Here is an 18,656-nt window from a genome sequence, read left to right as displayed (position 1 = left end):
CCTGCTGAATGGTAACAAAGTAAAGCGTATGGAGCTGGATGTAGACTTATGCCTTCATGTACAGGTAACTGCCAAAATTAAGGAAACGCCTACATAAAGTTTCTCGATAGGGCGTTGGGCCACTACAAGCTGCCAGAACAGCGTCAGTGCGCCGAGACAGGCAAGATTCTACAAGTGTCTGGAGAAATTCCATCATTTGGTGTTTGTTTGATGGTGGTGGAAAACGCTGTCCCAGGCACCGCTCCAGAATCTCCCATAAGTGTTTAACTGGGTCGAGATCTGGTGACAGACACGCACACACACTTTAAACCCCATATGCTCCTGAGACCCTCCTTTTTTTAAGTCACTGAGATCTCTTCTTCTAGCCATGGTAGCAAAAATAAAAGGGCAACTGGGTATTTTTATTCATGGCCTTCTGCATGATGGGATGTTAATTGCTTAATTAACTCAGGAGTCACACCGGTGTGGAAGCACCTGCTTTCAATATACTTAGCATCCATCATTTACCTAACTGTTTCCTATATTTTGTCAGTTACCTGTACATTGCTACTCATTTACAGTAATGTACCCAGAGCTGTTGCCAGAGAATTACATTTTTATTTCTCTACTATAAACCAACTCCAATGTCATTTTAGAGAATTTGGCAGTACTTCAAACCAAAACCGCAGACCACGAACAAACACTCCAGGCCAGGACTTCCACGCTTCTTCACCTGCGGGATCGTCCGAAACCAGCCACCTGGACAGCTGATGCAACTGTGGGCTTGAACAACCAAAGAATTTCTGCACAAACTGACAGAAACCGTCTCAGGGAAGCGTATCTGCGTGTTCGTCCTCCTCACCAGGGTTATGACCTGACTGCAGTTCGGTGTCATAACCATCTTCAGTGGGCAAATGCTCACCTTCAATGGCCACTGGCATGCTGGAGAGGTGTGCGCTTCATGGATGAATCCCTGTATGACGTTGTATGGGCATGCGGTTTGCTGATGTCAATGTTGTGAACAGAGTGCCCCATGGTGGGGCTGTTACGGGCAGGCATAAGTTGCAAAAAACAAACAATTGCATTTTAAATCAATGGCAATTTAAATGCAGAGACATCCCGTGACAAAATCGTGATGCCCATTGTCGTGCTATTCATCCGCCGCCATCACCTCATGTTTCAGCATGATAATGCACGGCCATCAAAGATTTTCAGCTTCATGGAAGCTGAAAATGTCCCAGTTCTTCAAAGGCCTGTATACTCAGACATGTTTGGGGTGCTCTGGATCAACGAGTACGACAGCGTGTTCCAGGTCCCAGTAATGTGAAATCCATAGATAACAGCATAATGAATTCACTTCAATTGACTGATTTCCTTATTTGAACCTCTGTAAAATCTTTGAAATTGTTTCATGTCCAGTGTATATTTTTGTAAAGCATCAAAATTGTAAGCTAAATGTTCTGAGCTGTTACATCAGCATCATTGCTTTAAAAAAAAAAAAAATATATACGTAGCCTAGGCATACTGGTTGTATGAATTTGGGATCTATTGTCCCACAACTGTCCCAGAGTCCATTTGGAATAGGCCATTTTTCTCAACCACCTGACCAATAGAATAGGTGTACTATTTTTGTACTATTGGGGGGATAGTAGATTGACATAGTTTATATAGTGTCCAACCTATAACACATAGGCTAGTGATTTTGCTGTTCGTTAATCTTCTTGTTGGCCGAGGAAAAGTAAAATGTGAACAGTTGATCTAACATCTTCACAGTTTGCAAAGTCATTCGGAGAGGACACACATCGTTGCATCCTCGAGTTACAATGTACTGTTAAAATGAATTACCATAATCTACGTGTGATTTCTGTTATTCTGAGCACTGTGGGTAGACACCCAAATCAAGTTACGCACCCAAAGCATACAGGTCCAGTAAATTTCTCAAATGTCCAGTCATTTACATAACGGAAACCATGGTCAAGAATGTGATCATACCCCTCCTCACTCTCTGGTGAGCAAAACAGGAAACAGCAGGATACCCTAGGCCGATTGTTGTCACAGAGACACACAGGAAATACATAAGACTTCCCTTAACACGACTGTTCTATTCAAAAAGTGAATCCCCACCCACCTCCTTGTCACCAACACATACTGGCACATTTCAGTGTCAATCACTCCTTCACTTCTACTACACCCCCCCTACTACCCCACGGTTTGGGTTCCGTGTAAGGCATTAACAGATGTAGTCACTGCGACAGCAACAAGTCAGACACCTAATTGTACCAACACCGTTGATGACATTTGCTAACTATATTGTGAGAATGGGAAACCTACAATTGGTTAGGCCTGGATGTTATAGACCCAAATGTTACCAAGGGAGATACGAGCTATGTACTAGGCCTATCACTACCCTACACACTCATCTGGGACCATTATATCAAATATGACTCCGTGGATCTCCACTCACTCTGTGGCTTCCTAGAGTTCTGGGAATACCTCAGTCACAACTGCCAGTTTGCCTTGCCTTTCTATGCCGGGCAGTCAGTCAAGGGGCCTGGCTCTAGACACTGCAACAGAGGACGTTCCCAATGGCACGAAAGACACAGAGGTGGAACAGACGCAAAGTTAGGCAGGTCTCGACAGCCAGTGCGGTTTTGATTCCGGACAAGGGGAGGTGGGTGACAATGACGAATTTCGATTATGTTTCAGGCAGATAGAGAGAGAGTGAGAGAAATATATGGCAGATATAGTGTAGTGACTGACGTCCGACACACCACGTTGACGGGGCCTTATCTGTAGAATGGCGGCACGGTGGAAAGACCACTTCGCTGCCTGATAGCAGCAACCCTATCATGAGACCCCCACTCGAATCATTTGGAGAGAGAGTTTTAATTCTCATGAGCCTGGGACAAGCAGCTGCTTGCTTCACTCACAACAGCTAAAAGAAGATATAGGCAGTTACTTTGTTGCAAGGCGTGAATCATTGCAGTTTTAAACACAGCAACTTAGAAATCGCAAAACTGAAAAACTGAGTGGCCTATATTCAAACGCACTACTAAATAAGTGGCCGATTCAAACGCACTACTAAATAACTTTAAAAAGCAAGTTAGGCTCATGAATCAACAAAGGGCAGAACCAGAGCCTTCAAACGGCAAAAGGATGTGCTGTAAAAACACACTAAACAACTTTCTGAAAAAGCTTATAAGGCAAGTCACAGCCAATCTGTAAATAACACACCCAACTACCTCATCCCCATATTATTACTTACCCTCTTGCTCTTTTGCACCCCAGTATCTCGACTTGCACATCATCTGCACATCTATCACTCCAGTGTTAATGCTAAATTGTAATTATTTCACCTCTATGGCCTATTTATTGCCTAACCTCCCTACTCTTCTACATTTGCACACATTTTTCTATTGTGTTATTGACTGTACGTTTGTTTGTGGAACTCAGTGTTGTTTTTGGTCGCACTGCTTCGCTTTATCTTGTTCAGGTCGCAGTTGTAAATGAGAAGTTATTCTCAACTGGCCTACCTGGTTAAATAAAAGGTGAAATAAAACTTTTTTTAAAAAGTATGCTTGTAAAAAAGGGCTAAACTAGGCCTCAAGGCCATATGTGACCGAACGCAAAATGCCTGCGCTGCTGCATAGGATGCCGGGTCTATATTTGTCTCTAAAACCTGTATATGGAAATCACCAACAGATTCAAGCCATTTTACCATTTCCTCTCACGCTTGCCAACTCAGGCAAGCGCTCAGCTCAGGAACTGAAAGTTTTAGCGTATGAAAAGGAAGTGTGAGCGACACCTCTCAACCAAATCTGTAGATTAACATATGCACTAAGATTCTGTGTAACGTTAGTCTAAACTGCATATCTACACTAAAGGACTGTTTTCAGTCAAGGTTTAGTATCTGTAACTTGTCAGACTAGAGTTGTTCCATGTCATTTCAGCAAGCCATGACACCCACCATCTGAGATGGTTCTGAAAGCGTTTCTGTAGTTAGAAACCGGTAAGCATTACTACAACATTATTTTGTTGAAACAATTTGATCTCTGAGAAATTAAGCTAATTGATTGCACCCCCCCCCCAAAAAATTGGCCATTTTAATTCATAGGATTCTTATAATATTCAATAAATGTAGTACCGAACATACGATTTGGACCAAACTTTCTTTCTAACAACAAGACATGAGGAATCCAAAAGAGACTCACCCTCCCCCACCCTACGCCAATCCCATCCTAACAATGACTATACAGTATCAATTCTCCCCCTCCCATGACATGTAAGCAGTTTATGAACAAGGTATAACACCAACCTATGCTTTGGTTGTTTACCTGGCCACTGTTTCAAATGCTAACTTTTTAGCATTTGTGGCACAAATTCAATGCAAGTCAATGGTACCTATAATTAGCATTTGAGAGTCATATCCACAGCTAGAAGAAACAGAGTTCCACAATTAAATGTGATACTTCAGGATGATTTGGACATGAAGCGTGAAAATGCCAACATACTGTAGGTACCATCGACTTGCGTTTAATTTGTGCCACAAATGAAACAGTGGACAACAAAACCAACACATGGATTGCGGTCATATCTTGTCCATAGACTGTTTACAGGGTAAGGAAACCAATATGTAATTTTGTATTTTGGGGGAACTCTTTGTAATATCAGGATGTAGGATTGGACCTAACAACTTCAATGTCTAATGTCTCTGGACAGGGAGAAAACACCCGGCAGCAACCCCTTCTAGAAGCATTGCACCAACTCCTGGCCCATCTTCCCAGAACATTGTCCTAAGGGGGGGGGGGGGGGGGGTCCTACTACATGAATATCATCAGGCAGCTAGATTCCCGGGACAAAAACCCTTTGCTATACTGGAGCATGAGTACAGGACAATACAAGGCTGTCCAAAAAAAAGTGATCAATTATTTCAGGCCCGGCACCGTCGCTGGGACGCGGCTGTGAAAGACTCAGCAGGCCACTGGCATTACACATCTGGCTAAAAGACTACTGTAGCTCTGTTGGCATATCTATAAAAAGTTAACTTTGACACCTTTTGGAAACAGAAGATGCTTTACAGGAATGACAGAGTCCATCCAAATCATTTTGGCTCCTGTCCTAGCATTTAAAGGCTGCATCGAGACAATGACTTATCAGTGACATTGTCCCAGGGGTGTCGGCAGTCATAATGTAAATAACCTCATTTGTGTCCCTCCAACTCCCCTGAATGCCTTGGACCATCCTACAGCTATTCTATGCAGTAATCATGAGCCTGAGTTATACTATTACCACTGAGGCCGTTTGACCTAGTTGGAAGTCCACTAGGTGCAGTTCACCCTACACTATCAGCTCAAACATAAATATCAGTGTCATGTCTACTTCTGATAAGCCTCCCAGTAAAGCAATAAAAACAAGTGCTAAAAATAGCCCACATTAACATGTAGCCTAGGAAACAAGGTTCATGAAATCGATAACTTGCTAGAAGATAACATTCATATACTGACTCTCTCTGAAACCTCTGAAACTCACTTAGATAATACCTTTGATGATAGTGGTAGCAATACATGGTTTCAACATCTTCAGAAGAAACAGGAATGCCAATGGTGGAGGAGTTGCTGTTTATGTTCAGAGTCATATTCCTGTAATGCTTTGAGGATTTCATGCCAAATGCTGTTGAAGTAATATGGCTACAGGTTCACTTGCCCCACCTAAAGCCCATTCTTGTGGGAAGCTGCTATAGACCAAGTGCCAACAGTCAGTATCAGGATGTGTGTGAAATTCTTGATATCAACAGGTGACCAAATATTAACTGGCTTTCATCAAGCTGTCCACTCAGGAAAAAGCTTTAAAACTGTAACATTAATCAGTCAACCGACTAGGGATATCAGTCAACCTACCACAGGAATTAATGGAATCCTCTCCAACATAATCCAGTTAGAGTCAGGCATTCCCCAGGGCAGCAGTCTAGGCCCATTTTTTAAAATCTTTACTAATGACCTACCACTGGCTCTGAGTAAAACCTGTATCTACTGTAAATATTGTAATGAATAATGTAGAAATTGTGCAAGTTTAAGAGACTGAACTCCTTGGAGTAACCGTGGATTGTAAACTGTCATGGTCAAACATATTGATGCAACAGTAGCTAAGATGGGGAAAGGTCTGTCCATAATAAAGTTCTGCTCTGCTTTCCTACCTGCTCTAGTTGTCACACCTGGACTACTGTCCTGTCGTGTTATCAGATGCCACCAAGAGGGACTTAGGAAAATTGCAATTGGCCCAGAAAAGGGCAGCATGGCTGGCCCTTAAATGTACATGAGAGCTAACAATAATATGTTTCTCTCCTGGCTCAATATACATGAGATTGATTTCATCACTACTTATAATTTGTGAGAAGTATTGACATGGTGAATGTACCGAGCTGTCTGTTTAAACTATTAGCCCACAGCTCAAAAACACATGCATACCCCACAAGACATGCCACCAGGCCTCTTCACAGTCCCAAAGTTGATCAGCTTTAATATTGCAGATGGATTGTAGCCTCCATCAAAACATACAGTATTTAGACCCCTTCCCTTTTTTCACTGTTACATTACAGCCTCACTCTAAAATGTATTCAATAAATGTTTATCTACACACAATACCCCATAATGACAAAGCAAAAACAGGTTTAGAAACCATGGAAATCTGCTCCAGACTGCTCAGGACCTCAAACCGTGGTTGACCTTGCAACAGGACAACAACCCTAATAAAAACAGCCAAGACAAGGCAGGAGTGGCTTCAGGACAAGTCTCTGAATGTCCTTGAGTGGCCGAGCCAGAGCCTGGGCTTGAACATCTCTGGAGATACCTGAAAAAAAGCTGTGCAGTGACACTCTCCATCCTGATAAAGCTTGAGAGGTACTGCAGAGAAAAACCGGAGGAACTCCTCAAAAACAGTTGTGCTAAGCTTGTAGCGTCATACACAAGACAACTCAAGGCTGTAATCTCTGCCAAAGGGTGCTTTAACAAAGTACTGAGTAATGGGTCTGAATACTTATGTAAATGTTATAGTTCTTCATTTAATACAAATTTGCAAAAATGCCTAAAACCTGTTTTTGGAACATCATTTTGGGTTATGCATTTATCACAGGTGGACTCCAATCCAGTTGTAGAAACATCAAGGATGATCAATGGAAACAGGACGCATAGCAAAGGGTCTGAATACTTGTCAATAAGGTAAATATTTTTTTATCAATTTGCAAAAGTTTCTAAAAACCTAGTTTCACTTTGTCATTGTGTGGTATTGTGTGTAGATTGCTGAGGATTTTTATTTAAACCATTTTAGAATAAGGCTGTAACGTAACAAAATATGGAAAAAGGGGTCTGAATACTTTCCGAAGGCACTATACACAATCTTAAGATATATTTTCCTTTATTTTCCACTAACCCTAATACCCCTCCCCTAATTGGAGTAAACTGATGAACAGCAGCAGTAGGCTTTTACCTCTAGCTTATACTTACTAAATACATTTTACAAACAATCTTGTTTGTTTTTACTCCTATCCTTCCCTCTACCCCTCCCATCCATTTCTAAAGACCATCCAGTTTAACTGTGTTGTGATGTTACACAAAAGTTCTGAACCTTTCCAATTCTCAGTTTCTATAGATTGTAAATTAAAGAAAATATAATACTTTTAGCAAAATGTTATTGATCGATTGTCTATGACTTTTCAAAAATCACCCAGCAGTGCCAACTGCAGAGTTAGAGCCACGTAAATGTTGCAATTCTTCAGCCATTCCTGGACCTACAACCAAAAACAATCTTCATATGGACAGTACCAAAACAAATGATCGAATGATTATCTAACCATTTGCCTCATGCAGCATGACACCTCTCCTAAGCATAGAGTTGATCAGGCTATTGATTGTGGCCTGTGGAATGTCATCCCACTCCTTTTCAATGGCTGTGCGAAGTTGCTGGATATTGGAGGGAAGTGGAACACGAGGTCATACGTCGATCCAGAGCATCCCAAACATGCTCAACGGATGACATGTCTGGTGAGTATGCAGGCCATGGAAGAACTGGGACATTTTCAGCTTCCAGGAATTGCAACATGTGGCCGTGCATTATCATGCTGAAATGAGGTGATGAATGGCACAACAATGGGCCTCAGAATCTCATCACGGTGTCTCTATGCATTCAAATTGCCATCAATAAAAGGCAATTGTGTTCATTGTCCATGGCTTATGCCTCCCCATATCATAACCCCACCGCCACCATGGGGCACTCTGTTCACAATGTTAACATCAGCAAAGTGCTCGACCACACGATTCCAAACATGTGGTCTGCGGTTGAGGCCGGTTGGCAGCACTACCAAATTATCTAAAAACAACATTGGAGGCAGCTTATGGTAGAGAAATGGACTTATCTAGCTACAGCTCTGGTGGACATTCCTGCAGTCAGCATGCCAATTGCACGCTCCCTCAGAACTTGAGACATCTCTGGCATGGTGTTGTGACAAAACTGCATATTTTAGAATGGCCTTTGTTCCCAGAACAAGTTGCACCTGTGTAATGATCATGCTGTTAAATCAGCTTCTTGACTTGCCCACAACTGCCAGGTGGATGGATTATCTTGGCAATGGAGAAATGCTCACCAACAGGGATATAAACAAATTTGTGCACATGAGAGAAATAAGCTTTTTGTGCATATGGAAAATGTCTGGGATCTTTTATTTCACCTCATGAAACCAACACATCAAGTTGTGTTTATATTTTTGTTGCTTATGAAAGTCGACACCCATTCAAATGAGTGGATTCGGCTATTTCAGCCACACACGTTGCTGAATGGTGTATAAAATCGAGCACAGCCAAATTTGTAAATTTTTCCCCTGCTATATCTGCGCTGGTCAACTGTTATCGCCGTTATTTTGAAGTGGAAATGTCTAGGAGCAACAACGGCTCGGCCACAAAGTCCTCGGTTGCAACACTCACTACCGAGTTGAAACTGCCTCTGGAAGCAACGTCAGCACAAGAACTGTGTCGGGAGCTTCATGAAATGGGTTTCCATGGCCGAGCAGCCGCACACAAGCCTAAGATCCCCATGCTCAATGCCAAGCGTCTGCTGGAGTGGTGTAAAGCTCGCCGCCATCGGCGCAGTGGAAATGCGTTCTCTGGAGTGATGCTTCACCATCTGGCAGTAGACGGACGAATCGGCGTTTGACGTGAGTAAGCCACCTGCCTGAATACATAGTGCCAACTGTAAAGTTTGGTGGAGGAGGTATAATGGTCTGTGGCTGTTTTTCATGGTTCGAGGTACGCCCCTTAGTTCCAGTAATGGGAAATCCTACAGCATACAATGACATTCTAAACTATTCTGTGCTTCCAACTTTGTGGCAACAGTTTGAGGAACACCCTTTCATGTTTCAGTATGCCCCCATGCACAAAACAAGGTCCATACATAAATGGTTTGTCAAGATCAGTGTGAAAGAACTTGACTGGCCTGCACAGAGCCCTGACCTCAATCCCATCGAACACCTTTAGGATGAATTGGAGTGCCGACTGCGAGCCAGGCCTAATCGCCCAACATCAGTGCCTGACCTCACTAATGCTCATAGCTGAATGGAAGCAAGTCTCAAAGCCTTACCAGAAGAGTGGAGGCTGTTATAGCAGCAAAGGGGGACCAACTATAATAAAATGGCCATGATTTTCAAATGAGATGTTCAACAAGCAGGTGTCCACACATTTTTGCTCATGTAGTGTATATCTAACTTAAGCTAATGGTGATCCACAATAAATACAAATTCTGATGACATGAAATGTGGCAATATACAAGCAAAGGGTCACATTAATGCAGAATTCCACAAAAAAATTGATTACAAAATGCTTAAGAAATATCTTGCTGCGTTTTGTCAATGCAGATCTAAAATGCTTCTTATTGTAATTTCTGCTTGGCATCAGACTCATTTTCTGCTCAGTTGCACTTCTACACTCGGATGAGAATTCATTTTCATAAGTAGACAGCACTGACTGATGTGTAGCTACGTTTCTCAGGTAAAACACCAGTTTAACTTCAAGCAAAACATTGTGAAATGTAGCTGGCTGCATTCCTTCCATGATCAAAAGAAATAAAAAGACCAGCCAAATAGCGTTGCACTTCTGTTGTCATCTGATGAAAATGAAGCTATTATCTGCCGAATGGGGTGCACTAATGCATTTTCTGTGAAGGAATACGGTCGGTGCATGTAAGCTGTCCGACCAAAAAAATATAAAAAAATATTGGTGACCAAAAGTAGTCTGTTTTTCAACCAATTGATTGGCCAACATTTTTCTATATGTAGACACACCCTACGTGTTTAAATAAAATCCACTATATGGACTGAGCTTGTCTGATGCTTAAAGCATTTAAGCGCACTGTTAAATATTTAATCTAAGACAAATAACTAGAGGGAGTCTGACCACAATTGATTTGATTGTGTCTGGCCGGCGTCGGACTTCCTGCGCTGTGAATTATTTATTTTTTTAAACCCGTGTGCACCGGTTGTCTCGCTCTCTCATCCCTGCTGCAGCAACCACTGCAGAACATCAGTGTTTATCGTGCAGTCCGTGTTATTGAAGCTGCAACTTAATTAAAGCCATTTCTGACTGAGGAGTTGTTACCAAAATCCCTAATTTTGTTTAGAAAATAACATTCCCTATTCCCTCAACCCTTGCTCTCCCATCACATGACAGCAAAATGGATGCGGAGGACGTGAAAAAGAAACTCAGTAAAACGGGGAAATATTTACTGGGTGCAGGAGGGAAATGGGAAGTAAGATGTGTGGAATACATTTGATTTACTTGTGGAAACTACTAGAGATAAAGAAAAAGGAGGAAGGTAAGGAGCAAGTGCTGTGTGCAAAACAGGTTAGATTACACAATTTTATTTAAAAAATATATTTAAAAAATTGGGGACCGTTTGGAACAATGTAAAACTACCAGAGTTGAACAATTTGCGTTGTAAAGCCTTTATTACAGCCTAAAAACAGTAGCATGCATATGTTAATGCAATTGCCAACATGCTAATTATTCAAGGGTCCCTTCATAATTTCATTTTAAAAGTAAAATGCTTTATTACATTTCAAACCATGAATGACTTGTATTGTGTGATAATATTGATACAGTAGCCTAATGTATGTATGTATGTATGTATGTATGTATGTATGTATGTATGTATGTATATATGACATTTAGGCCTAAGTAAGTTACGGTATTAAGACTAAACAACTAAACAGGATGCACTCTTAAGGCCTACAGCTCGGTGGTGGTTATACAAGGCTACTATACTGACCCTACTAACGACAACGCCATTTTTAATAATGATATGATAATATTTGAGATTCTTCAAAGTAGCCACCCTTTCCCTTGATAACAGCTTTGCACACTCTTGGCATTCTCTCAACCACCTTCATGAGGTAGTCACCTCGAAAGCATTTCAATTTACAGGTGTGCCTTGTTAAAAGTCCATCATTACTTCACGACATGAAGGGCAGTCAATTCTTAACATTTCAGGAACTTTGGAAGTTTCTTAAAGTGCAGTCGCAAAAATCATCAAGTGCTATGATGAAACTGACTCATGAGGACCGCCAAAGGAAAGGAAGACCCAGAGTTACTTCTGCTGCAGAGGATAAGTTCATTAAAAAGTTACCAGCTTCAGAAATTGCAGCCCAAAAAAATGCTTCACAGAGCTCAATTAACAGACATCGCAACATCAACTGTTCAGAGACTGCGTGAATCAGGCCTTCATGGTCAAATTGCAAAGAAACCACTACTACAGGACACCAATAAGAAGAGACTTGCTTGTCCATGAAACACAAGCAATGGACATTAGACACACCAACCAAAAATGTGAGATTTTTGGTTGGTGGTGTGAGGGTGCTTTGCTGGTAACACCGTCAGTGATTTATTTAGAATTGAAGGCACACTTAATCAGCATGGCTACCACAGCATTCTACAGTGGTATGCCATCCCATCTGGTTTGCGCTCATTGGGACTATCATTTGTTTTTCAACAGGGCAATGACCCAACACACATCCAGGCTGGTAAGGGCTATTTGACCAAAAAGGAGAGTGATAGAGTGCTGCATCAGATGACCTGGCCTCCAACAATCCACCGACCTCAACCCAATTGAGATGGTTTGGGATGAGTTGGACCGCAGAGTGAAGGAAAAACAGACAAGCGCTTAGCATTTGTGGGAACTCCTTCCAAGACTGTTGTAAAAGCATTCCTCATGAAGCTGCTTGAGAGAATGCCAAGAGTGTGCAAAGCTGCCATCAAGGCAAAGGGTGGCTACTTTCAATCATCTCTTTTTTGTTACTACATGATTCAATATATGTTATTTCATAGTTTAGATGTCTTCACTATTATTCTACAATGTAGAAAATAGTAAAAATAAAGAAAAACCCTTGAATGAGTAGGTGTGTCCAAACTTTGGACTGGAACTGTATATGGATGACTTAAAGTCAGGCACATTTAACAGTTAGGCTATTGATTAGACCTAATTAAGTTGGGGTTTATCCCTCTCCTCACTTTTCTTCGACAATTAAGGCAAGGGCTGTTTTCCTGTCTCCTAATTCTACTGCCGCCTCCTCCGCATTGTTCTCAACACCAAAATACTGGTTAACTTCGCTATTATGCACATAGCAACATAGAAAAGGCACCAATTCAACAGCGCACTGGCATTTCAGAACCATGGACAGCGACCGCTCTAAAGGCAGGAGAAAGCACGATATAAAATTATATTTTTATTAGTTGCACCATTGTTCTAACATAATATAAACATACAACTTCAGTAGCACAAAAATGACATCCCCACAGCCTCCGCAATGTATTAGTCTACTCAGACAGGTGCGAATCAGACAGGTATCGTGTGCACCGCAATTTTTTTTGTGACTGCTCAACTAGCGAAATCTAGGTCGACCAACAGCCTATCGACTACCCAATTGACCAGTTGGTAAAAAAAAAATATTAAAAAAAGAAGGGGGAGGGAAAATCAGGAGTCAGTCCTAGTTGCAGGCCCCTGATCAGACAAAAAAAAAAAAGTCACTCTTTACGTTAAATGTAAAAATTCAGGTCAAAAAGGGTTTAAAAAAAATGCCGATTTGATGGTCTGCACTTTGAAAATGCTGATTTCTTAACTCTAAAATTGACCCATGTACATCGTGACATATTTCATTATGCCTTACGTCAGCTTCATGAAGTCTTATCCCACTACTGAACGGACAAGTGTTTGTAATGCAAGATGGAAGGAGAGCCGGTCTCTCGTCAGAGATCGCATGTATTTTAGGAGATTAGAAAATATGAATTTCTCATTCATGCCAAATATAGTTTTAGGTGATAATAAGAAGGTTGTTTAATTACTTCTTCCTCAACTTGTTTCTCAAACTTTATAGCAAGTCAACCTAGCTAGCTAGCTAAAAGAGATGCTAGGTTGAAGATACCATTGTAGCTAGAGAGAAATTGGGGGAGAAGGGTCTTGGTCAGGGAGGTGACCAAGAACCCGATGGTCACTCTGACAGAGCTCCAGAGTTCCTCTGTGGAGATGGGAGAACCTTCCAGAAGAACAACTATCTCTGCAGCCCTCCACCCATCAGGCCTTTATGGTAGAGTGGCCAGGCGGAAGCCACTCCTCAGTAAAAAAGGCACATGACAGCTCACTTGGGGTTTGCCAAAAGACCCCCAAAGGACTCTGACCATGAGAAACAACACTCTCTGGTCTGATGAAACCAAGATTGAATTATTTGGCCTTAATGCCAAGTGTCACGTCTGGGGATAAAACATGGCACCATCCCTACGGTGAAGCATGGTGGTGGCAACATCATGCTGTGGGAATGTTTTTCAGCGGCAGTGAGACTAGTCTGGACCGAGGGAAAGATGAACAGAGCAAAGTACTGAGAGACCCTTGATGAAAACCTGCTCCAGAGAGTTCAGGACCTCAGACTTGTGCGAAGGTTCACCTTCCAACAGGACAATAAACCTAAGCACACAGCCAAGACAACGCAGGAGGGGATTCGGGACAAGTCTCTGAAAGTCCTTGAGTGGTCCAGCCAGAGCCCGGACTTGAACCCGATTGAACATCTTTGGAGAAACGTGAAGATCGCTGTGCAGCGACGGTCCCCATCCAACCTGACAGAACTTGAGAAGATCTGCAGAGAAGAATGGGAGAAACTCACCAAATACAGGTGTACCAAGCTTGTAGTGTCATGCCCAAGTAGACTTGAGGCTGTAATCGCTGCCAAAGGTGAGCAAAGTAAAAGGTCTGAATACTTCGGTTAAAAAAACTATTTTTCGCTTTGTCATTATAGGGTATTGTGTGTTGATTGAGGGAAAAAATGAAAATACATTTTTGAATAAGGCTGTAAAGTAACAAACTGTGGAAAAAGTCAAAGGGTCTGAATACTTTCCGAATGCACTGTGTCCAGGGAGCTGGCTGCCACAATTTCAAACAGATGCTCCCCCATGTGAACACACACACTTAAAGTTCCCACACCCCCTGCACTTTATAAAACCACTCCACAGCTGCAATGTTGTTATTCAACACTGATATAAAAACCTGCCAATTGTACTGCATACAGAGAGAAACGGTACCAAAATTATTTATACCTCAACCAAGGAGATTGAGCTATTGTTTCGCTATAGCTAATAAAATCACATTTTATTTTTAACAACAGGTGTAGTACAAATGCTTGCCTACGAGCCCTTCCCAGCGACGCGGTTTAAAAACAATTAAAATAAAATAGTGACACGAGGAATACAATTAAATGCACAAGAATGGATATGTATACAGGGAGTACCAGATCAATGTGCAGAGGTAAAGTATTAGAGACAGATATGAAGGCAAGGTAAAGTGACTAGGCATCAGGATAGATAAGACTAAAATAAAGAACAGAGTAGCAGCAGCAAATGAAAGTGCGTGAGTGTGTGTAATGTGTGCATTTGTGTTGTCGGTATGAGTGTGTGGGTGTATGTAGTGTATTTGAATGCGTGCAGGTTTTGTGTGGGAGTGTCAATGTAGTGTGTGCGAGTGTGTATACATAGTCTAGTGACTGTCCATAAAGGCAGTGCAAGATGGAGAGTCAGTACAGATAGTTTGGGTAACATTAATTGACTATTTAGCAGTCTTATGGCTTGGGGGTAGAAGCTGTCTCAAAGCCTGTTGGTCCATTTGCCGGACGGTAAAAGAGTGAACAGTCTATGGTTTGGGTGACTGGAGTCTTTGGCAATTTTAGGCTAGGCCAGTCATGTGTCTGAATGGCTCTGCCCCGGAGAGTCCATAGTATGTGGCCTGACAGCATTTAGTTGACTTTCTAGCTAGGCTATTCCATTCTATGGTGAACTGTAACAGAGTGAACGATGGTGGTGGGGCCTTACCTGTCCTCGTCCCAGTCCATTTGTATGGGTATTCCAAACAGGCTGTTCACAGAGGGGTTGTCAGCCTGATGCAGGCCCTCTGGGGTCTTCATCAGGTTTTTCTCAGCGATGGCGGGAGGCTGGGCCGCCGCGAGGCCCTCCACCTTCCTACTGCCCTCCTCCACCTGGTCAAACCCAGCAGCCAAGAGGTCCTGCACCCCCCCGCCATTGCGGGCCTGTTGCCCGGGCAACAAGAAGGCAGTCAGATTTGACATGGTGGCAGGGACTGCTGCAGCAGTGTTGGAGGCACTGGACACAGTGGTGGGCATGCCGGCGATGCTGGTGGTCACGGCTACGACGGCGGTAGGCACGTTTTGGGCACTGGGGTGCATGGAGTGGAGCCCGAGGGGCTGAGGCATCCCTGTGGGGGCATACTGACCCACAGGCTGCTGCAGAGTAGAGGCTCTGCCCAGCAGCATGGAGGCCCCAACACCTCCAATACCTGCACCCATCAAGCCTGGAGCTGGCTGACTAAGGGGTAAAGGGACTCCTCCCTCCGCTGCTGCCAACTCCCCTACCTGGCCCTGCATCGGCACCCCATCGGCGGGAGTCATGACCGGCGATGGGCCCTGACCCATAGGTTGTCCCACGGAGAGGCTGGTCATGGAAAGGGTCTGGCCAGCTGACACCACTGCCTCCATGACAGGTTGGTGGTGTTGGTAGTAGTCCACCTGGTTCTGGGGCAGGCCTGGGGGTTGGTTGGATAGATGGTGTCCCAGTGGAAGATTCTGTAGAATGGGTTGCTGCTGCTGGAGAGGGTAAGCCAGCGGCTGGGTCTGGGCTGCCGGGGGCACGCTATGAGATTTCTGTATGTGGATGCCAGTTTGAGGCAGGCAGTTGAACCCCACAAGGAGGTTCTGGGGGGCAGCGGGTTGGATAGTGCCCAGCGCTGGCTGCTGAACTGAGACAGCCACGGGTTTGTTGGTGGGGAAAGCGTTGGCTGAGGCTGTTCCAGGCTGCCCCATGTTGTAGTTTTGGTGGTGGAGCTGCTGCTGCTGCTGCTGCTGCAGCAGTAGTAGTGTGTCCACTGGGTGAATGTGCGAGGCACTAAGTGCAGCAGCATCCACTATAGAGTCTAGGCCCTGGCCTGAGAGAGTCGCCGGTGCGACCACCGAACCACCTGTCAACCCCAGCCCGCTGTCCCTGTCGGCGCTGGGGTCCAACGCATTGGCATGCCTAATGTTATCCGCAGTCCTGTTAACCACTGTGTTACCCTCCGAGTCTTTCTCATAGAATTCTGTGCAAGTCCATCGGCCCCTTCTGAAGGGCTCTCCAGTACCATGATCAAGTTTGATGACCCTGAATCGTGAACTGCAACTTGTTGTCGACATCGTAGAAGTAGGGGTTGAACTAGTCACTACTGGCTGGGATGTGCTCACTGACACATTGGTAGCCACCCCACTGGTCACTGGGGCAGGCTGTTGCACGAGCCTGGACTGAGAGATAGTAGGGAGGCAGCTTGAGGAACCAGTTCCCAGAGTTTGCTGGCTAACATGAGAGCCTGCCACTCCCACCTTTCGTATAGCAAAACCCTCATTTGGGGGACCCGACATTGCAGGTAGCTGCCCAACTTGAGGTATAACGCCAGGTGCCTCTTGCTCCCCTACATGGTTTAGGGTTTCCTCAGATGAACTTCGATCACATACCTCCGGCTCGTAGTCAGCCCGGGACATGTCGAATATTTCCGAAGACACGTCTTCAGTCCGTGATTCGTCTGGGTCGTCCAGGCTCTCTGTATCATCCGTGGCACTGCTGGCCGCCACCTGAGCCTGTGTCACACTTGTGATCTGAAAACAGCTCTTCTTTTTAGCCGGCATTTTAGACATTTTGAGAGCCTGCGTTTACAACTCCAGTCTAAATATCCTGCGTCAAACGCGAGTGGGCTAGTATCAGCTGACAAATGGCTATCTGAAACAGCGTATTTGCATCGATTTCAGTGATTCTATTAACAAGACGAGTATGTCATCCTACCTCCTCTCCTGTTGCATTTTACGAGTTCATAACATTGAAGACCGACCCTCTCAATTCAAGCAATGCGGCGTTTGCCAATAGAATTAGCTAGCAATTAAATAACTGATCCAAAGCTTTGATCCGTCAGAACCGGCCTGCCCAGTAAGTAATGTCCCGACTCCGTAGTTGTCAGATGGCCGCTGTCGCAGAGAGAGCTCCCCAGCTGCAGGAGCTACTTTAGTCTGAGGCGGGCCCGTACCCCTCCACTCCACTCAAAGTGCTAACGTTGGCTGGCTAGCTTGCTAGCTGCAACACTCCTCTACGTTGGGACAAGTACGTAAGACATCATGCGGATCAAGTCTACTCTCCCCTCTTGACTTGCGAATTTAAAATTATTCAATACTAACACATGTTTAAAAGGTCATTGAAACACATTTCCAAGAATACACTGTCACTATTTCCCACTTCATGGAACTGACATTCCAAACAGCGCCTACCTTACTCTTGTCAAGAAGATGGCTAGCCAGTTATATCAGAGAGGAAGAGGCAAAGCGAGAGGGTTTACTCCGCCCAAAATCTGTCCACGAAAATAAGACAACCAATGAGAAATTGTTGTAAGGAAGTCAATGACAAGTGTCGAATTTGGTCAATTGTTTGATTGTCACGAACGCACTTATATACGTAGACGCACATGGGATTTCAGCAACTTAGAAAAAACAACTTTATATCGGAATTGTGACTGTTGTTCACACGCGTATTTGCCCTCTTATTAGCTAGAATGGTCCCACAAGATATCTTTCTTTTCGCCTGCCTTCCATCTTCATGGACATGTATTTCCATTGTTAGAGCAGTCACTCGACTGTCTTGTCAATATAATAGAAAATATTTGGTTACGTACAATTGCACTGCATCGTGGGAAGCGAACGCAAAACCATATTTACGATATATATATATTTACTACACTTTTAGACTATTTGTCTTGTTTATTTTTCGACCACTTTTATTATTTGAAAGGGAGACTGCACCCCTTACTATCCGTTCCCATCAAGGGATTGGTGAAGAACACTATTGAAGGGAGCAGGAACAATCCAAACTAAAACTCTGCCATGGACCCCTGGTGGTCTTTGTATCTTTGGACCCCTGGTGGCCAATGTATACAAATCTTAACGTATTCAGTCAGTTCAATGAACTATAGATGGCTGTGAATCCCTCGAAAACACACTAAATATGCAAAAGTATGTGGACACCCCTTCAAATTAGTGGATTCGGCTATTTCAGCCACACTGTTGCGGACAGGTGTAT

At 43.6% G+C, this 18,656-nt stretch overlaps 1 protein-coding gene across 2 annotated transcripts in view; it reads right to left on the bottom strand.

Moving 5' to 3' along the window:
- The window catches only part of LOC112260208 (TSC22 domain family protein 2), a 38,603-nt gene extending 20,495 nt beyond the window's left edge, over positions 1–18,108 (bottom strand). Inside the window, exon 1 of one of the 2 annotated variants that reach the window (XM_024435136.2) lies at positions 15,366–18,108. In XM_024435136.2, the coding sequence (XP_024290904.1) occupies positions 15,366–17,230 (1,865 nt within the window). In that variant the 5' untranslated portion in view covers positions 17,231–18,108. The remainder of the gene's footprint in view (positions 1–15,365) is intronic. The other variant, XM_024435137.2, reaches the window with a different exon arrangement.
- Between the last annotated feature and the right edge of the window lie 548 nt (positions 18,109–18,656).

The sequence above is a fragment of the Oncorhynchus tshawytscha genome, linkage group LG10 (assembly GCF_018296145.1).
Source record: "Oncorhynchus tshawytscha isolate Ot180627B linkage group LG10, Otsh_v2.0, whole genome shotgun sequence".
Taxonomy (NCBI): Eukaryota; Metazoa; Chordata; class Actinopteri; order Salmoniformes; family Salmonidae; genus Oncorhynchus; species Oncorhynchus tshawytscha.
This window is presented reverse-complemented; position numbering and strand designations above follow the sequence as displayed.